A 19566-nucleotide genomic window follows, 5' to 3' on the forward strand; every position below is an offset into this window, starting at 1 on the left:
AGACGTGATACGAATAACTGTCTTCTCTTCTGTGTCACACTTCCTTGTGTGATTAATTGAACCTCTGGGCAGTGGAAGTACAAGCTTTAATTTAGTGAGATAATTCTCTGTTTATTAACAAACACCTTTGGGAGAAAATAAAGTGCAGCTCTTTTTATATTTGCTGTACCTGTTTTATAATTGAAGTTAGGTTTAAAACATTTAATTAGGAATAAAGTATCATTCCTAAATGTCTTGTCTGCAGGACATATCATAGCTTGTTCCATGTCTCTCTACATACAGCTTGTTTATTGAACAACATGTTTTTTTGTTTTTCTAACTGATTATTTAAGGTCAAGCTTATTCTTTCCAACTGATTAGTAAGTGTGAAGTCTGAGAGACGAGTGTTCATGCCAGGGAACGAAAAGTCCTGCACAACAGATGGCCAGTGTTGCACAGAGTACAATAAGACAACATTTGCTAACTAAATTATCTTAGAAACACATTAGCAACACACATTTTCCTTATTCTCTGCTAAGAGAATTATCAAAAAGTGTCTCACAGTGAAAAGAAACTGAGTAAAAAAGTAGTGCAGCTCCAGGGTTTGAAGCTTGGACAGAAGATCAGACAGATACAGCCCTGTTTGACGTTGTGTGTAATTCAGGTTTATTCAGGTGAGATGCTCCTCACCTATAACTCAGCTGCAATAACATGCAATGTGAAGAAAAAAACGTGCAAGAACGAGGGAATATCCTCAAAGCAGTCAGGTATGATATATCCTGTGGAATTTTACACTGGCATTGTCTCCCAATTGAGGAGGACACTCGGTGAGATTAATCTTCAGCTCCTTCTCTCAGTGTGGTATTACATGACAAAGTAAGATTAGCAGAGATATAAGCCTGCTTCTCAGGGAAGAATATGGCATATCAAGTAGACATCCCTCAGCATAAGTGCTTAATGATTGATTGATGACAGTGTAAAACGATGGAGGTTGTCAGTGGCTTCCATTACAATCAGTTCTAACAAAAGACAGAAGTCAGAGCCTCTCTATCCTTTAACTGACTGGAAAGAAAATATAATAGTCAACACAACATCAACAATCAACTTCATATTTGCTTAGAGATATGTGCCGGATGGAAACCATTAAAACATTTAAAGATTTTCTGATGCTGTCAATACATTTATCAGAACAGCTGAGAGACAGTAGGCAGCAGCAGGGCAGATTATTTCTTAAAAACACTATACACCTTTATATTTGTTGTATTTTTAATCAACCTCATCATTTCTAAATTATATGTGTAAGAAATTATACTTCCAAATTCAGACAGATTTCATATTTTACAGGTTATTGTTTTGATCGAGCAGCCTGACAACAACAGGTTGTTCTTTAGGATTCATGTGAAAATGTATTTGCTGATAATAATCTACTGCTTTCACTAAAATATTTATGAAATGTATTTGGCAGAAGTGTATATTCTAAATTCTCGAAGTTTCCTGGCTTCTTTATTTATAGATTAAACAAAAGTTAATGGCACATAAAGTGCATCTGAACATAACTGAAGCTAGTAAGCAAAGTTATTTAATCAGAGGTGACTATACCTCGTGCTTAATAAATCCATACAGATTTGTATTATTATTAGTGTAACAAAATCATCATACAGTTTGTCAAAAGTAAGAAGGAGCTAAAATATACAAATATATAGTGAATCCAAAATACAAAAAAACGGATGGATGTAGATGCTGTTGACCCCGACTCAACAAAACACAAGCAAAGAGCAGCGCACAAAACCTGCACTCACATTACATTGAAACATTTACTGCAGATTATTCACTTCAGGCTCCGTGCTGCATATCTGGCAGTGCGGTAGATTCATAACAGTGAAACCTGTTACATCACATGCTGCCTATTTCAAGATTCCCACGGTGCAAAGATCTTTTCAATTCAATGAGGTTCAATTATGAGTGATATGAGATCCAACTCAAATCCGAACAAAGATTCATCTGGATGAAGAAGAGGGAACATATTAGGAAGAAGCAGCCCTAAAGGCTTATCTGCTGTCTGCTTTTCCAAAAATGTGAAGATCACTCCACACTTTAGTTGAGCACCTTCACATTAAGTCTCATTAATGGGTTTTTTTTCTCAGCATGTGAACTATTCTTTTGATATTTTTGAGATGCAAGTGGGGATTTATAAAGTAAAACATGTACTCTAGTTTTTTTTGGGCCCACATTGTCACTTTTATTTGATGTTCAGTACCTGCAAGTGATCGGATGTATAGGAGTCATACAATGTCCGGTTGACAGAGTGGTTTAAGAGGCCGAACCGTGATTTCTACAATCAAATGATTTAATTAATGTAAAATCAATAATCTTTAAAAATCAAGTAAGCAATAACATTTCTGACAAATCAAATCTGATAAGTTCATCATTATTAGAAACATTAGATTTGTTCCATTCGTTGGGTTAGGGTTAAAAAGAAAAACAATTGTCTCTACGCGTTTACAAATTCACTGAGATATTTTTTAGCAGCCAAAAGAATGTGTATGCCTTAACACATAGAAATGATTATCTTTCACAGCATTCAGACTCTATCTCAGAATGGCATTTTTTCACATGTTGGATAGAGAGCCCAGAGCAGTTCCCACTCTTGTTCTATAGAAAGAAATAGTAAAAGGATATCACAATGGATCGTTGTGCCCAAAAAAACAGTGAAGTCACAGTTTCCCAGGCTTCCCCCCTGAGATGCCTGATGAGAGAGGTAGGGGTGAGGAACAGAGGGATGGTGGGAGGGATGAAGGGGCTGCGGAAAGGTTACCTCCACTGACTTCTCTGTGGTAAACACAAACAAAAGCAGAATCCACCCTGCTGTCACTGTGGCCCTCCAGCAGGCCTCTCCATCACAGCTGATGTGTCTGCTCTCTCAGGGCTCCACTCCTCAGACGTGTGGGTGATACATAAGGCCTGACTAACAAATTAGACTCACCACAGGAACTGCAAAGACACAAAACACAGCGTGATGCAGTGAGAAACATAACACAGTAAGACGCCCTTTCTCCGTCTCTCTGTCGTATCTAGACTTGCTGAACACAGGCACAGATACACACACGTACACTGCCAGAGGCCATTTCAATTCCTCAGGATCTTTTCCTCCGGCAAAGAGGGTTGTGCGTGCCGTGTTCAACGGCCAGAAAATATCTTTTCACATCACAAGGCCGGCAAGGAATCCAAACATTATTTCTCAAGTCGTCACTGGTGGGAAAGCAGGAGTACGCCAACATTTGTGTCAATGGATATTCTTTGGGTGAGAGGAACACCCTCTAGTCTAGGCGACTAATTGTTCCACTTCATTTTCACAATTACATATCTTCATATTTCATATTACATTGTCTTTTAAGTTGGTGTTACTGGCTACCAACATGAGCTATAGCTTACTGTAATGTGCTTTACACAGATATGCCCTTTTTGGAACACAGACGTTTGTTTTTTCAGCTACGTCCTCGTACAAATATAAGGGACCATATCACACCGATCGGCCTTGCTGCCCTTCACTGATCACTTCTGAGTTTTATAATTTTTGTTAAAAGATTTCACTGCTTGTTTTTAAAGCCTTGAATGGTCAGGCTCCTGCCTACATCTGTGATCTGCAAACAGCCGCTATGTGCCTGATCGCTGCTTAAGATCCTCCAGCAGGGCCCTGAGAATGGCTCCAAAACCACGGATGGATTTAATATTGTTTTTATTGTAAAGCACTTTGTAACTTTGTTTTGAAAGGTGCTATATACATAAAATTGAATTAAGTTAAAGTTAATAATAATAATAATAATAATGTAGGATTTCGCCCTCTCTTTTTGATAATGATTCAGTTTTATACGTGGGTAGTAAGTAGTGTTTATTTATGAGTCAGTGGTACGATTTTTGGGATGGATTTTTTACTGCAAAATCCTTTCCATCTGTTTCATTTCAAAATGGGGCAAAATGTTATTAAACTACTATCTGTAAAAAAAATGTCCTCCCACCTGTCAGCTTAAAATATGCATTGAAGCCTGTGTGGTGCAGATGGAAATGAAATTCAGAGGACTTCTACAGTGTGGCAGTTTGCAGGTTTCAGCTCATTGTGAGTCAACAGCCTGTTCCCTCCTGAACTGAGAAAAGCGAAGGTGACAGACAACAAAGCGAGTTCCTTGGACTGTTAAAAACACAGTGAAGCACTCAGATGACAGTATCTGTCAGGAAACACACTCAGTCCCTGTCACTATACAATGCTTTGAAAAAAACATCTTTCTTCATGATGTGAATTCAAATATTCTTTTCTCCATACAAGAAACACATGACTCCCATCACAGAGGCACAGAGGAATGAGGAATTCATTGGAACACACAAAAAAATATTTGAACCAAATCGGGGAAGTTTTGTGTTCCTTTCCTTTCAACATGTTAAGAATATTAAGATGTATTATAATGTGTTCTTGGTTCTGCTCAGCCATATTTCATGTTTAGTTTTTGGAACAGTTTGTAAGATGACTTGTTACACGCGTGTAAGTTGAAAGCTATTTCTGTCACTGACATTCTTGCAATCACATTCATCTTTTAATTATCAGCCTCATCTCTGCCAACAGAGAAGAACAGGTGGGGTAATCAATGGGTACAACGAGGGCATGTCGATACACCTGTTTGCAACAATGGAGGGTGGTGTCCCGTTTTGAAGGATAATGGTTTGTCTGCATTTACGGTTACCACAGCAGCAGTGCCTTCATGATTACACCCCACCGGGCCTCTCACTTCACAGAGTCTCTGCTCAGTGTGTGTGTGTGTGTGTGTGTGTGTGTGTGTGTGTGTGTGTGTGTGTGTGTGTGTGTGTGTGAGAGAGTGAGTGAGAGAGAGTGAGAGAGAGAGAGAGGGAGGGAGGGAGGGAGGGGGTGGGGGGAAGGATGTGTGGCTGACAATATGAGGAGGCTCACGTGACGATCTTTTAAATTCCTGTTCCCCTGCAACGCAATTTCTCAGAGTACGAATGCCGTGTGCCTGGCTCGCTGCTCTTACGCACGTCTGTTCATTTTGGGGCACAGAAGCCACAACAAGGACTTGACCGCTTGAAAACCTTCAAGCGACGCTCCGCTCTCTTCATCATGTTGTTATTACAGTTTTGAGCTCGCTTGTGTGTTTTGGTTTTCCTGCTGAAGCGTCTGAGTTGCCTGGTACCAGCGACAGGAGGAGGAGGAGGAGGAGGAGAAGGAGGAGAGGAAAACCGAGCCGAAAAAGAGAAGAATGCAACGTTTGACTGCTGCTCGTGCGTTATTTCTGCACCGATAGGGTGATTCAAACTGCGCGGACTGCGGGAATACAACACATTTTAAGCTTTTGTTCTGTTCAATGCACGGCCACTAGAAAGGAAAGGAGGAAGGCGCTGCTACGTTGCAAGTCCGGGATCATCACCTATAAAGACCCAAGACAGTCCACGACCTGCAGGGTATATCACCCTAAAAGCCCGAGGGACGATGTCATCTACGAAAGTCAAGAAGGATAAGGAGATCATAGCGGACTATGAGACCCAAGTGAAAGGTGCGGTGTGAATGTGATGAGCTGTGTGCATTGTCCGTTTTTTTTTAGCCTGTCTGTGCTTTTCTTTGTATTCGTGTATCATAGGTTAGTGCAGTGTCCCTCTTTAGATTTGACTGTATATGGTGTTCAAACAGAGAGCATTGACAGCCCCCCCCCCCCCCCCCCCCTTCATGGCAGGTAAACCGTGACAGTCAATCCAATGACAGAGCATCAGAGCATTTATTTTCCTCTCTCTCGTGTGCAAAGGTTTCTTAGATTAATTCATCAACAACTAGAGGGGTTTCTGTGTGCTGAATTATGATTTGTCATAATGTGGTTAGGCTCGTGGTTGTGCAGCTTCATGGGTAAAATGATCCCTGTGTGGAAATCAGTGCAGGATGGAGGACTGGCTGTATTATTGCACCTCATTCTTTCACATTTTGGGGCCTGTGTTTGGTTTACTGTGGCTGGTGTGGTGAGATATGTTGATCAATGCATTCAATACATATTCTTTGTACATATTCAGTGTCTTATAATGTCAAGGTGGCTTCAGCTTCAACCCACAGAGCTGATCACTCAATGCTCACCTTCTGCCTTTGATTCATAGTCAGTTTGACTGTTTGACACTCTGTGGCTTAATGTCATCTTTTTTTAAAATCCTTTTCCATACTCCAACGTAACTTCACCTTTGGTATGATTTTTGCTTACTATTTTAGAATCCTAATTATCTCAAACCAGAGGGTAGATTATAGACTGATGGGAGAGTTTCATTAGTGAATGATGAAACTGTGGATACAGTGTTTGCCGTAAGAACATTAGACATGCGGCCAACTTGACTGTATTGGTTACAGAGTCAGTCAATGATGATGACTGTGTTGATTATTTAAAAATATTCAAGCTTTGTGAAAAAACAAGATGATAAATAATATATTCAAAGTATTTGTAGGCAGCAACCTATTAAATACAGGCCACCCAAATAAACAACCACTTAATACATAAAGTGACAGTTTATTCTGCTGTGTGGTGTAAAAATGACGGACGCATACTGTACATACAAGCAGAGTAGACTGGTTATGGGCAGACAGTTCCCTAAGTGGAGCTGGGGTTCAGTTTCAAGGCCCTGGACCCATTACTGGCACTCTCACTCTCAGTGGTTTTACTAATGTTACGCCTCAGGGGCTTCAGCTGATCATCCCCCGAGTCTTGTACAAGTCCAGACCTTTGGCTGTGTGAGCTGTTGAATTTGCAGGATTCACATTCTTCTTTGTGTTGATTGTTGTGATTCAGCTGATGGTCCTACCAAATAGACTTTCTGTGCCTCTGTTGTCTCTTGGCATGTGCTGGTCATTCAGAAAATTGCATTTCTTGTTTCTGCCAATATCTTATTCTGCTGCTCTCGACTTTACTCCAGGCCATTTTTTTTTGGTAATTCAGACATCAATTATTCATCTTAGATCTCACTGAGCCATGGGAGAATTACTCTTGTTTCATAGAGCCGGGCCCTGTGTGCTGCCTCTTTGCATTAGACGGGGCCCTTGAACTGTGGGGGTACGAAGCAAATGTTAATTTATGGTGAATGCTCCTTGTTTCTCATTCACAGCTGGTGTGTTGCATTGCCTACAGACACGGAGGGCTCTGCTCCCGACATCCACAACCTCGCATCAATGGCAATGTTGTGAATCGAAGCAGGCAGTGAGCGAAGCGTAATGAAATTCAAATTGGAAATTGCACCTGTCTTACTCTGAGTTATTGCTTTATGGTTAATGTGTACATGGCAGAAGGGGCCAAATCATCAGTGTGTCATTGATTGGTCCATAACAAGATCGCAGGGTTTCTTTATTATGTATGAGGTCTAATAAAAAAACAAAAATCACTTGGTTTCAGCAGTAGTTCAACAACAAAGAAGAATGCTGCCAGTACTTTGGCGTTGGTGAATTATTGTTTCCTTAAATATACTGGCTGCAAGTGTTATAATATAGAATTTACTTCCTCTATTGCAGTGTAAGAAACCACTCTGCTAAAATCTTAACCCACGGTCATTAAAACCCTTGAGGCTCGCTCCCAAAGCCGAGGTCTCTGAAGAACCTTCGGAGATGGTGTTCACTTTATTCAAGCGGTTCAGCCGGCAGATCCAGCATTAGCATGTCAATGGAGAGGGTTCACAAGCTGAACAGAGAGAGGCTGACTGAGGAGCTCGAGCTCTGTTTTGGAGCTTACCACCGTGTGTTTGCTGGACAGCAGCTCTCCCTCCTCCTGTTTGCCAGTTTAAGAGGCAGCTTGTGAAGTGTTCTTCCCCGGGCTCAGCCATCAGCAGCTGTTTGACATTTACGCTCCAGGTTTGAGACTGAAATATAGCTGCAGTATAAACTTCCACATCCGTAGGACGAGGATGAACTGAACCATCAGTCTTTATTATATAAAACTGGATGCTTTAAAAGTCCAGTGATTATAGGTTAACTAGCTGGCTTAGCATAGAAAGGGAGGATGATAGCAGATATAGGATGAGAGAGGCAGTAATTATACTATATATGAACATAAGAAGAAGCTTTGAAACCAGAACCTGAACCCTTAAATGACACAAGTAAAAGTCAAGACATCCATTGTCTTCCTCACAGTTCTGTTTTATTAAACTGGTTTTGTGTTTACATCTATTTGCGTATACAGTACTTTGACTCGAGAGACAGCAGGTGGCCTGTTCAGTTGGCTGTGTTCCTTGCAACACATTTCTGATTCATTGTACTTGAAGTGCAGCACAGTTTTACCCCACTCTCATTTTCTTACATACTGGAACCTTAGTGTTTGTATTTTTCCTGCAGTATAGGAAATAAAAGTCAGTGTGATCATTGCTTCAACTAGTCTTTTCCAAATGTAACTATTGTCTAACTCAGACACGACCGCGACAATCATTACCCGCACTGACACCAATACACCCACGCACAAAGACGAGCATACAGAAAGACAGGCACATTGTGTTTGAGAGGAGGATCAGTTTTAATGTGATGGAATTCACACAAGGCTTCATTTGCTTTTACTTATTTTTCCTGTAGGCAGAAGGAAATGAAGGCATCTGCTCTTGGAAATTGTTCAGTGTCCTCCAGATGTACTCATTAAGGTCCAGCCCTGCCAGCCACACACATACACAAACACACTTGAGGTGATACTGAGAAGGAAGCCGGGGTTTTTCACCTCTGGGTTCAGGTTTCTTTTTGTTGCGAGCTCCTTTCTGCCAGACGAAATGCAAACAAGTTTAACCTCTCAAGCAGACCAAATAAAATCCTGAAAGTAATTTGATCAACATTCATTTCCAACAGGAGTGTATGTCACAGGCTCTGCATGTATTTTCCCCAATGCAAACCAAAGTGTCTTTTGTGCAGTTACAGTAGATAGAACGTGATCACGCACACCTTTTTATATTTTAAATGATTTCATCATGTTACGTTCTTTGCAGCTGTACATGTCAATCATTAGCTTGCAGTATGCCTAGTGTCAGGAACCACACTTCTCACCCCTTATATGAAAATTAAACTACAGTATGTCTGATAGAATGATCCTAATAATGACCTGAAAAGGTGAGTCAGTTCAGTGAAATGCTGATGATAATTGTGTGAGACACTAGGTGTGTCTGCGTGTTTGTTGTTGCTCCAGGCTACAGACAGCTCTGCTGAGGGAGATAAACGTTAAAATGTAGAAACGTGTCCGTCAATTGATGCTGGTAATTTTGTCAAGATCAGAGCTTGTTACCATCATGGTGGGATTTGGTCAGTTAGCTATCGACATTCTGCTGGGCAACATGAAGCTGGCTGTGTAGGAACTGACATGTTGGGAGTTGGGAGAGAAATGGTCGCATTGACTCACCGGCAGCTTGTTTGGCAAACCTGCTGCTGACTGAGAGAACATTTGCAAATAAGAAAAAAACATCTACTTGCTATTCAGACATAATAATCTTTAGTGGGGCAGCTTGTGTATTCTTTGGTCCAATAGATTTTGGGTTTCATTAAGGGTTGGTTTGTTTGTGCTGTGGAAGTGACTAGTCAAACAAACGGGCAGCTCAAATTGCTCTGTTGCTGAGTTAAGATGGTGTGATTTCATTCTATAAATAGACACTGAAGTGAAGTTAATAGAAAAGTTTGACACTTCAGGAAATATGCCTATTCACTTTCTTATCAAGAGTTAAGAGTAGAAGATTGATACTGCTCTTGTGTGTGTAAGATAAGTATGAAGCTACCTCCAACAGCCAGTTAGCTTAGCATAAAGACTGAATACAGAAGGAAACAGGTAGCCTGTTCCTGACCTACCAGCATCTCTAAAAGTCACTAATTCACACATCTCGTTTAATCCATAGACTGTATTTAATATGGACATAGTCATCGTGACTTGGCCTGAAAGCTTTCTGAAGAGCCGTTGTGAAGCTCGTGGCTCCGGCTATCGCTACAGTTTATCTGGGTCTATGCGGGTGTCGCAGCAGAGGAAACATCTAGTGGCGAACGACTTGAGACGGCACCCACCTGTCACTCAAAGCAGCCACGCCCTTCATTGTGCGTACATTTAAGCCTTAATGTACTTTAAACAGATGAGTTGTATAAAAATCCCCCCTTTTCATGAATAGGAATATAAGCTATAGAGACCTAAACTGTTTTTTGTACCAGCTGCAAAGTTGTGAATGAATGCATGAGGGTCGATGGGGATTGACTCGCTGTTGGAGTCAGCCTCAAGTGGCCATTTGAGGAAAGCAGTTTTTGACACTTCCATGTTAGCTTCATTTGTCAACAACGGAGGTTGCTGCTTGATTTAATCCACACACAAAAATGTAAATTATTGTGTGTGTTCTTGCTAGTTTTTTTTTCTCTCTTCCGGTCTTTATGCTAAGCTAAGTTAGCCGAAGATCGCTTCATACTTAATGCACAGACATAAGAGTGGTATCTATCCTCCTATTTAAGGCAGGAAAGTAAATAATTGTGTTTGCACACGTGTACTTTTCTTTTAAAGTTTTCTAATCGCATTTTATTAACAAAACTTCAGAGGAAAGCAGAAGTTTGACAAAATGTGTCTTTGTTATGGCGGTAAAAGAGGCAACATGTCTCAGACTAAGTGTGACAAAGATCTGCCGTCAGAGTTCTCTCAACTCTGGTGATCTGCTCTGGTCTCTGTAAACTCATGAGCTCACGAATGCAGCTGCTACTTGATAAATTGAGAGTTTGTTCTGTCTGTTTCACAAGGATTTGATAGATAATCAGCTTTTCATGAAACTGGTGATCTGCCAGGCGTAGATTATCATTAAGACAGTCTCTGAATTTTTTTTTTTTTCTGGTTTGTATGCTGGCCTTGATAAAGTAGACAAAGGGTCATTTAAACAGAAACACATTCATTTTCTTGGCTATTTGGTGCCAGTCAGTGCATGAATTCACATCTCCTTTTATTCAGTTGTGTATGCTGAATGAATCTTAATCGAGACTGTCTGGAGAAGTGTAGCTGTCAACACCATGATTGTATTAAAAGTCCAGTAATGCACTGCTGTTCGCTGGAGGACTGAAACCTAGTTACAGGGCTGTTACACTTACATTTAATTCAAATCAAGAGTGATCCGACTGACATAACAAGCATGCATTGAATTTGTAAATTTTCAAAATGAACAGTTATTAAATGAATGGATATGTTTTTGATATACAAACCTTATTTTCGGAACCAAAATAGCAAAACTTTAAATGTGAATTGAAATGGTCTGTTGAATTTTCACTTGAGCTTTGAAGATACACAGACTTTGACACTAAAGGCACTAAAACTAAAACTAAAACTCTACAAGCTCCGGTCGAAGTGATAAGAGTGTTTCGGTTCAGTCCTCAGTAACTTTATAATGTGACATTATGTAGTAAAATAGTATATAGTGTCAGCGTGCGCTCTGTACATTCAAAACGTTTTAATGGATTTTGACTATGTTTGAAGTTGTTTTCTTACTAAAAGCCACAATTTTAAACTGTTATTATTTTATCAATAAACAAAAACGTTTTTTTTTATCGTCTCAAAAGCCCCACAGTGTGACAGATTAACCGGCAGTTGAGTTGCTCCCTTTATTGCCTGGCAAATTACAGGAAAATTACAGGAAATTATGAAATGATTTGTCTTTATTACCCAACAAGTATCCATGGTGAGATGAAGCAATAGTTGATACAAAAAAAATGAATTCATCAACAAACTTCCTGCTGAGAGACCGTAACCTTAGAAACAGAGAAAACAGGGCAGTTGTGTAAAAATAACTCCCCAACGAGAGTTTGAAAAAGTGACTATGTGGTGAAGTAATTAGTTAAGTTCTTCTAGTGCAGGCTTGGGACCTGCTAAATTAACTTTATTAGGCACCGGTGAAGTGCAGTTCCCACTATAGACTTTAGATAATTAAAGAGTCTACCTATTTGCAGCTCACAAATCCCTCTCACCCACTGTTGGTAGAAATAGAAGCAGAAATGGCACAGGCTCAGTATTAGTAGGAGCACACAACTGTGGCATTTTATTTTATCTGCTTTAAGTATTCATTTACTGTAAGGCTGCTAATGATTATTTGAAGTTTATTTATTTAAAACCACAATTTTCCTCAAAGCCCAAGGGTGTGTCTTTAAATTGCTAGTTTTGTCTATCCATCAGTCCAAAACCTGAAAGATATTCAGTTTATTGTCACATAAAGCTGCCAATCGTATATGCTATGTAGCTGTTACAGTTTACTGTAATTGTATGATGTCAGAATGTGCAGAATATGAGGAGCTCCTTTGGAGTCTTTAAAACTAAACTTTGCTCTCTGTTTCACCTACTTGAGCCGATGAAGAGACGTCCTTGGTTCAGAGGTCCACCCGCTCTTCTTTTTATAAATGCATTTAAAACTTCCAGTGCATTTGTAAATACCATATGCTGTGGGAGTATTTATTTTAATTTGAGGCAACCAGAAGGAAATAGTGAAATTAGTTTGAGTGCTTTGATCAGTGAACACTGTTGTCAGCTTTACAAATGTATACCACGTCTCAGTGCATATATATCCCTACGTGCAGCCTCACTCTACGCTGCCACCCGTCCACATCCATCAGACTCCACCACTCCTCCAATAAGCTGCTCCCCGGGGACTGGTGCACGCCTGTGTTGCCATGGAGACACCTCTCAGTCTGGTCCTGCCGTCCTGGATCCTGGATACAGCAGTGATGGGCAGCTAGACTCTGAAAGGGCGTGTTTCCGCTTGGAGTTTTACACGCTCGGGCTTCTCTGAAGCGGCAGACTCATGTAACGTGATGACGATGCAGCCGATACAGAGGAAGTCTGGGACGAATTTCCTCTACTTGCATTGTGAAGCAGAGAAAATATTTTTTATTTTATTGTCATCAGGAGTGTTTTTTTTTCCTTCAAAGCAGTGCGGTTTAAGGTTTATTACAGTTTACGAGATTCAATCAGCTGTTTATCATCTAGCTTATTATCACTGACAGGAAGCAGTTGCCTCATGGCGTTCATTTTCAATAAGAGACTAGAAGTTATTGGAAATATTGCTTGAGACAAGCTCATTTGATTGATTCTTAGGTTGACAGAACATCCAGTGGAAAATCCGATAAACCAGCAGATAATTAGGAAGGAGGATTAGGAGTGAGGGACGACCCAGAGACTGGCAGCTGACATCTTGCTGTAGGACGCTCCGTCGGTTCACCTCTGCTCTGCCATTGATTGATCTCAGCTCCTGTTGTCTTATCTTTGAGTACATGTGCTGCAGCAGCCGGGCCTAATGAGGGAACAGGAGAGAGACAGAAAGAGAAGAACCTGCACTGACATCAGAAGTATGCCCTCATGAATCCAAAATTGCATTAATCATTAGGGATTTAAAAAAAAGAACAGAGAAGTAGGGGGATTAGTTCAACGACTGGAACTTGTATTATAAGACTCAGTGCAAGAGAGAGAGAGAGAGAGAGAGAGAGAGAGAGAGAGAGAGAGAGAGAGAGAGAGAGAGAGAGAGAGAGAGAGAGAGAGAGAGAGAGAGAGAGAGAGAGAGAGAGAGAGAGAGAGAGAGAGAGAGAGAGAGAGAGAGAGAGAGAGAGAGAGAGAGAGAGAGAATTAAGGTCTGGATAAGGGCTGCGTTTGTCTGTGTGTCTGCTTTTCTTGTGAATTTGGCTCTGCAGTGTAGAGCCCAGATACTGCAGAGCTGACTTGGGGATTAGGTTCGTGAAATTTGGCTCAGAGTGGCTTTTGTCTGGTGTGTGTGTGTCTACACACAGTATGTGTGTCTTACTGCATGGTGATGTGAACGCCTAAAGATGTCATTTTCAAAGTGTTTAATACCTTCTGAGGCTGGTTATGATTTATAATTTATCCCCATTACACAGAGACATGTAGTTCTTTCCTCCACAGTCATTGCACCAGTATCCAAAAACATGAAGTGGAATCTGTACTTCTCATAGATTCAGTGAAACACTGACATGCATGCTAAACGTGCCTGCAAAATCTGTAGAGCAGACACATATACTGTCAAACCCATCAATATGTAAGATCAAATGTTAGCCTTATTGCCCCGCAGTGAAGTGATCCATCCCTCCTGTTCCTTCTCTGGCAGCCTGCTGCCCTGTACAGCCCGACTTCCCCTGCTGCCCTCATAATGCTTTGCAGAAAATCCCTCTCATTCACTCAAATTGTATCGCTACTTCATTGCGTCAACATGTCACATGGCCTTCTTAACCACCAGACTTGCATTAAAATGCTGCACCAGTGCATCGCCACTGTTGTCCTGAATTAAGTTCAGAGGGGGGGGGGGGGTGCAGGTTGCAGGTTCATTTTTACGAGAAATGTCTTTTTCTAAGCCCATAAATGTATCCATAATACATCAGAGTCAATGATACCAAGTGCTGAGGAAAGGTGAACAGTCCTTTTTTAGTGAGGATCAGTTTTACATCTGTAGGGGAAGTTGTTGACAAGTTTTTGCACGAAGCTGCATTTTGCACTGAGGGAGACAAAAACACCAAACTTTACAGATATTGCGAGTTCTGTTTAACAGAGCAACTCTCCCCAACAGAGGCTGAATTCAGCTCGAGCAACAATGGATTTTTACAGTCAGTAGAAACTTTTCAAACCTCACTTACTGCATTATCAGTCTCTCTGATGTCCATCTGTATTTTCCAAACACTCAAACATATTTTTGACATGTCACAGATCTCTAAATATAACACCTTGCATGGCAATTGAGATGGAGGCTCTCATTGGATGCATTTGGTCTCCAAAACTTTGTACTGACAATTTGCACGAGGTGTGTGTTCAGTTCACAAACAAGTTTGGGAGGAGTGCAACTCCAGTAGACAGTTCAGTTCATTCAACCTTTGCTAGAAACATCACCATACTGTGCTTTAACACAGCTGCCAACACAGGGTTTTGTCTGTGAGGGTCAAAGGTCAGGAGTCTTCAACATCCCACTATTGTTTTCAGAGGGCTTCCTGTGTGTCCACTGTGCTTTCAATTCCTGTCCTTTTTAAACGCTGAAGGGGAGATTATGTTGTGGAGCAGGTGTCCAGTGGAAGGGGACGGGCTCTTCATGATGACATATACTGTCTGCTCTCATAATATGTCATATACAGAATATGTCATACTGAACATTGTGATTTAAAGAGCGGCAGCAATGCAGGCAATGTTTCATTGCATGTAACTGAACTGGTAGCAAAAATGGCAGAGCAGGAATCTAATTGTATTGTACTGTCACAAGGTCCTCCAATATAGGCTGTATAAAATTATCCTTCAAACAAATAGTTTTGGCCTTAATATCAGCCATCAAGGGTTTGACCATATTCCAGCTGCTCCAGCCCCCTCCCCCGCCCCCCCTTTCTCTATCAGCCTTTTTGTCTGAAGTTAACCCCACCTCCCTTCTTCTTCTTCAAAAAAAAGAATGAAAATAAGCAGATGGCTTCATCTCTAAATAGAAAGTCATAGAGGCAAAACACATATCTGGCACAGACTACATCTGCATGCTAAATCAAGCAGCAACATTCAAGGTTTGACTTGCTCACTTTAAAATGTAAAATAAATGTGTTTTTGGTTGGCTGCCCACCTGCTTGCCCATCCTTAAATCTAGTAACAGTGCAGTTGAAATACATGGTCAGCAACTTCAAATCAGGCCATGTTTAAATTCATTGACTAAGTATAGTTTGCTAAGCGCGTAGAGAGATGCATATATGCCGAGCACCTCCTGAATAATGTTACTACGCACCTGCACCGCAGACGTTTTGATTGGACATCAGAGCTGGGAAATTAATTTTATGGACAAGTACTGTCACATCCTGTTACAACAACAACACCTTCATTAAATCTAAGCGCAAGAGCTCCTCCTCATCATCCAACTCTTCCATATTTCTTTCCAGCTGTGGAGTTTTGTTGGGCCAAACTTAAATGGAATTACGTTTATCACATAAATCAATGACCACCTGACAAAGGATTTGAAAACCACGAGTCCAAACCAAAAAGAAATAACATGCTAAACACATTCCACTGCGGTACTGTGTGTGCCTGCCGTGTGTGAGAGGTGCCGGCACATAACACATAGACGCACAGCCGCAGGAGTATAAATCAAGCTGAAAGTGGGGCATCCATGTTTAGCATCTTTACACAGAAATGTGTGGGTTTAAAGCCTTGGTACATGTCAGAGAGGGATGGAGGTATGAGGTGGTGGCTGTATACTGAGGTTATGTATTACATAGATGTGAGCTCTCTAATATCATACATACATCTTTTTAAAAGCACTTGATGCATTTGAACCAGTTATCATTCTTGAAAGCAATTAAGGCATGTTGTGTGTCAAACTACTCGCTGTGTGTTTTATCTACGCTGTGAACGCTGGTCTGTTTTTCTTCTTCACTTCATGGTAGCAAATCAGAGCAGAATCAAATACGGACATCAGAAGGATTTCTTTAGTCAAGGAGTGTAATAATAGTGCACAGGACTTATGTTGGTGGTATTTAAAAAAGAGAAACAATCATTTTCACTTTAGCGTCAGGCCTACATTTACATTCTCCTCAGATTGAAAAGAACCACAGAGGGGTCCCTCACTTTGTGTAAACCGCAGCCAGTGAAGCAACTCAAAGAGCTGGGAATACTTAGGGAATAATTCTCCAATTGCTCATGGTTTCTGAGAGGGAAGGGCACACTACTGGTGTGCGTGACCTATTTTTCCAAACCCATCTGACAAATGTAGCGCTGCAGCTGCTGGTTCAGAGTTCCCTTTTTGTGAAAGACTGTTTTCAAAAGTCCTCCCTGTCGCTCATGCACATCGGTGTCACATTTTCCTGGGGCACTTCTCTCGGCTCGCCTGCTTTGGCAATGTTTTTCTCTTTTAAAGAAAAACAACATAGAACAAAAAAAAACAAAAAAAAACACTGCATGCAGGCAACATAACTGCATGTCTGCGACAGCCAGTCATTCCTGTCAGGACTGAAGCAGTTAAGTGGTATCCCTCCCTGAGCTCTGGTTCCGGGCTCCCACTAAAAACGGAGTTTTAAGCTGTCAGCGCTGGAAGGGAGAGGGAGGCCCCTGGATGAAGTGGAGGGCTGGGACAATGGTTAACCACAGAGTGAAGCATGCCGCTCGAGGCTGAGGCCAGGCGGCACGACATCACAGGGAGAGAGAAGGCTCGCCCCCAAGACATCACTGCTTCAGTTCTAAATGGCAAGCTTCCCCATGCAGTGAGAGCCTGCATAGATCCACAAGGAGGGCTTGGCTGACCAAATTACACCCTCAACAGCATGGAAACACAGTCTGTGTCACTGCAGCGGTTTCACCATTCAGTCAGCAGTTCATCTGCCATGGCTCAGATATGTATAAAATCCATCCTTAGCCCATATTTTTTTTAGGGTTATAGCTCGCAATGACTCACGATGTTGTAACTCAAGATGTTACAACATGCAGTGACTTACATTAAGGAAGTTACTTTTTTCCATCGCTGAGTTCAAGTGCTTTAACACGCAGACCTTTTGAAGACAGAAGTAAACACATAAATACAAAAAGTCCTTTTGAGTGGAAGAAAAGCTTGATAAGCTGGTACATAAATTCTGTGCAAAGCTTCATGTGATAGATTGTGTATTCGTTTTTATTTAACGCTTTAAATAAAGTAATTCAACATTTTCCAAAGAAACCTAAGACAAAGGACGCTTTTATTTTTCCATCACACTGTTAGTTTGATGAATTGCTAAAGATAACACTAAAGAAAACACTGAAAGCAAGACCCATGATGAAACCAGCTTTGGATGTGCTGTAATCTTGAATTCTTGTCATTTAATTCTGCTGCAAGACTTGACTCAGGAACTACACTGAGGCAAATCGTGTTTGTATGGGACAATAAAGCGTCTTTAATATGAGATGATCAAACAACATTTTGGTTTCTAATAAAAGATGCTCATTAGTTCAGGAGCTTTCTTTCCTCTTGAGAAGTGACACCACTCATCCTGTTTGCAATAGCTTCTTCCATCAGGTTGTGTTTCTGTTCTGCTAAATAGGCCTTTCTCTGTTCCTGAGCAGAGGCATTATTGTTGCTGATGACAGCACTACAAAGAGGAATCAGGTTTCTCTCATGGGTTCCCACTGGCATGAAGGATCTGTAGTCTGCCTGGCAGCATCAGGTTCCTCTCAAGGAGAAATGCTACTCCTGTACTCGCTCCAAGTGGGAGAGTGCATTAGCTTCTCATTAAAGCAGTTTTATCTCACAGTAGGTCCACAGTGTAGATGCCTATCATACAACATGGGTCATCTTACAGCTTGGCATGGAGCCTCACTGGTTCTTCCCAAAAAATGTGATATACCATAAGATTATTGATGATTGATTTACCAGCCCTGCTTGGTTTTTCTCTATGTGACTGTGACATGTAGCATGTTGTGCTATGATGCATCTCAGGTAACGTAAGACCAGCTCAAGCTCTTCACATATTTCCCATAGGATAGTGCTCACTGCATCAGTCCCATCTTGGAGGGTTGATCAAAACTTTTTCCTAAAGTATTTTAAAGGTGCTACAAATAATATGTTATTTCAATTGATTATTACTGTGTCAATATTTAGGCAGCATTTGTCTCAAGATTGGCATTTGCTACAGAAGTCATTACACAGCATTTTGTTGCATGCTGAGTCACCATGACAGATTTTGAGGAAAACATGCTTCACAGTGTTCACAAGTGTTTCTTGAGTATTTTCTTATTTTTCTGTTAGTGGCTGATTGATCAATCTAAATTGTCTTATTATGTGTCAAACCTGCACGTTTTCATGAAGTGTCAAAGCAGAAAACCATCCTTCAACATGAAATGAAAAATGTTCTTCAAGGGCAAATAATGATAATACACTTCATAATATGCTTGACAGGTTGTTTATGACCAAGGCATGCTGTAACAGCCAGCATAAACAGATGACTCACACCATGTTTGTTTTCTGTTTTGATGGACAGAGATCCGTAACCAGCTGGTGGAGCAGTTCAAATGCTTGGAGCAACAGTCTGAGTCTCGTATCCAGCTGCTGCAGGACCTGCAGGAGTTCTTCCGCCGCAAAGCAGAGATTGAACTGGAATATTCACGCAGCTTAGAGAAATTGGCCGAGAGGTTCTCCTCTAAGATCCGCAGCTCCAGGGAACACCAACAGTTCAAGTGAGTTTCCCTCGCTGCCGTTCAGCCACTTGCTGATGAAACGGTGTCTGTGCATCAGACAGGTTGTGTGAAAAGCCATCGGTTTGGTTACATATCTTTATTTATGCTTTCCAAATGATTGCTAGTCTAGTGACAAATCTGGAATGCTGACCTGATTTGCATCTCCTCCTATTTGCACCTTCACTAAAATCTGCTGTTCTTTACTGCTGTATATTGGCTATTTGATCGATATTCAACTATAGCACATTTTTATTGAAAAAACAGAGTGTAAAAATATTTTAAAAATGTAAAAATATTTTCTCAGCCCTGAGTAATGACTTGCAGGCTTCCTCACAGAACCCAGGGCAAAATATAGCCCACAAATGACTCACCACTGCTCGATAAGCTTATTGCCATTGGCACATTAATAACTAAAGGCAACTCGGCAGCATAT

General features: G+C 41.0%; 1 protein-coding gene across 1 annotated transcript in view; it reads left to right on the top strand.

The window, feature by feature from the left end:
• Positions 1–5012: 5012 nt before the first annotated feature.
• srgap3 (SLIT-ROBO Rho GTPase activating protein 3) overlaps positions 5013–19566 on the top strand; it is a 53233-nt gene continuing 38679 nt past the window's right edge. The window contains exons 1-2 of the mRNA XM_079156624.1: positions 5013–5537; positions 18938–19133. Coding sequence (XP_079012750.1) covers positions 5474–5537; positions 18938–19133 — 260 coding nt within the window. The 5' untranslated portion in view covers positions 5013–5473. The remainder of the gene's footprint in view (positions 5538–18937; positions 19134–19566) is intronic.

The sequence above is a fragment of the Pholis gunnellus genome, assembly GCF_910591455.1.
Source record: "Pholis gunnellus genome assembly, chromosome: 3".
Lineage (NCBI taxonomy): Eukaryota > Metazoa > Chordata > Actinopteri > Perciformes > Pholidae > Pholis > Pholis gunnellus.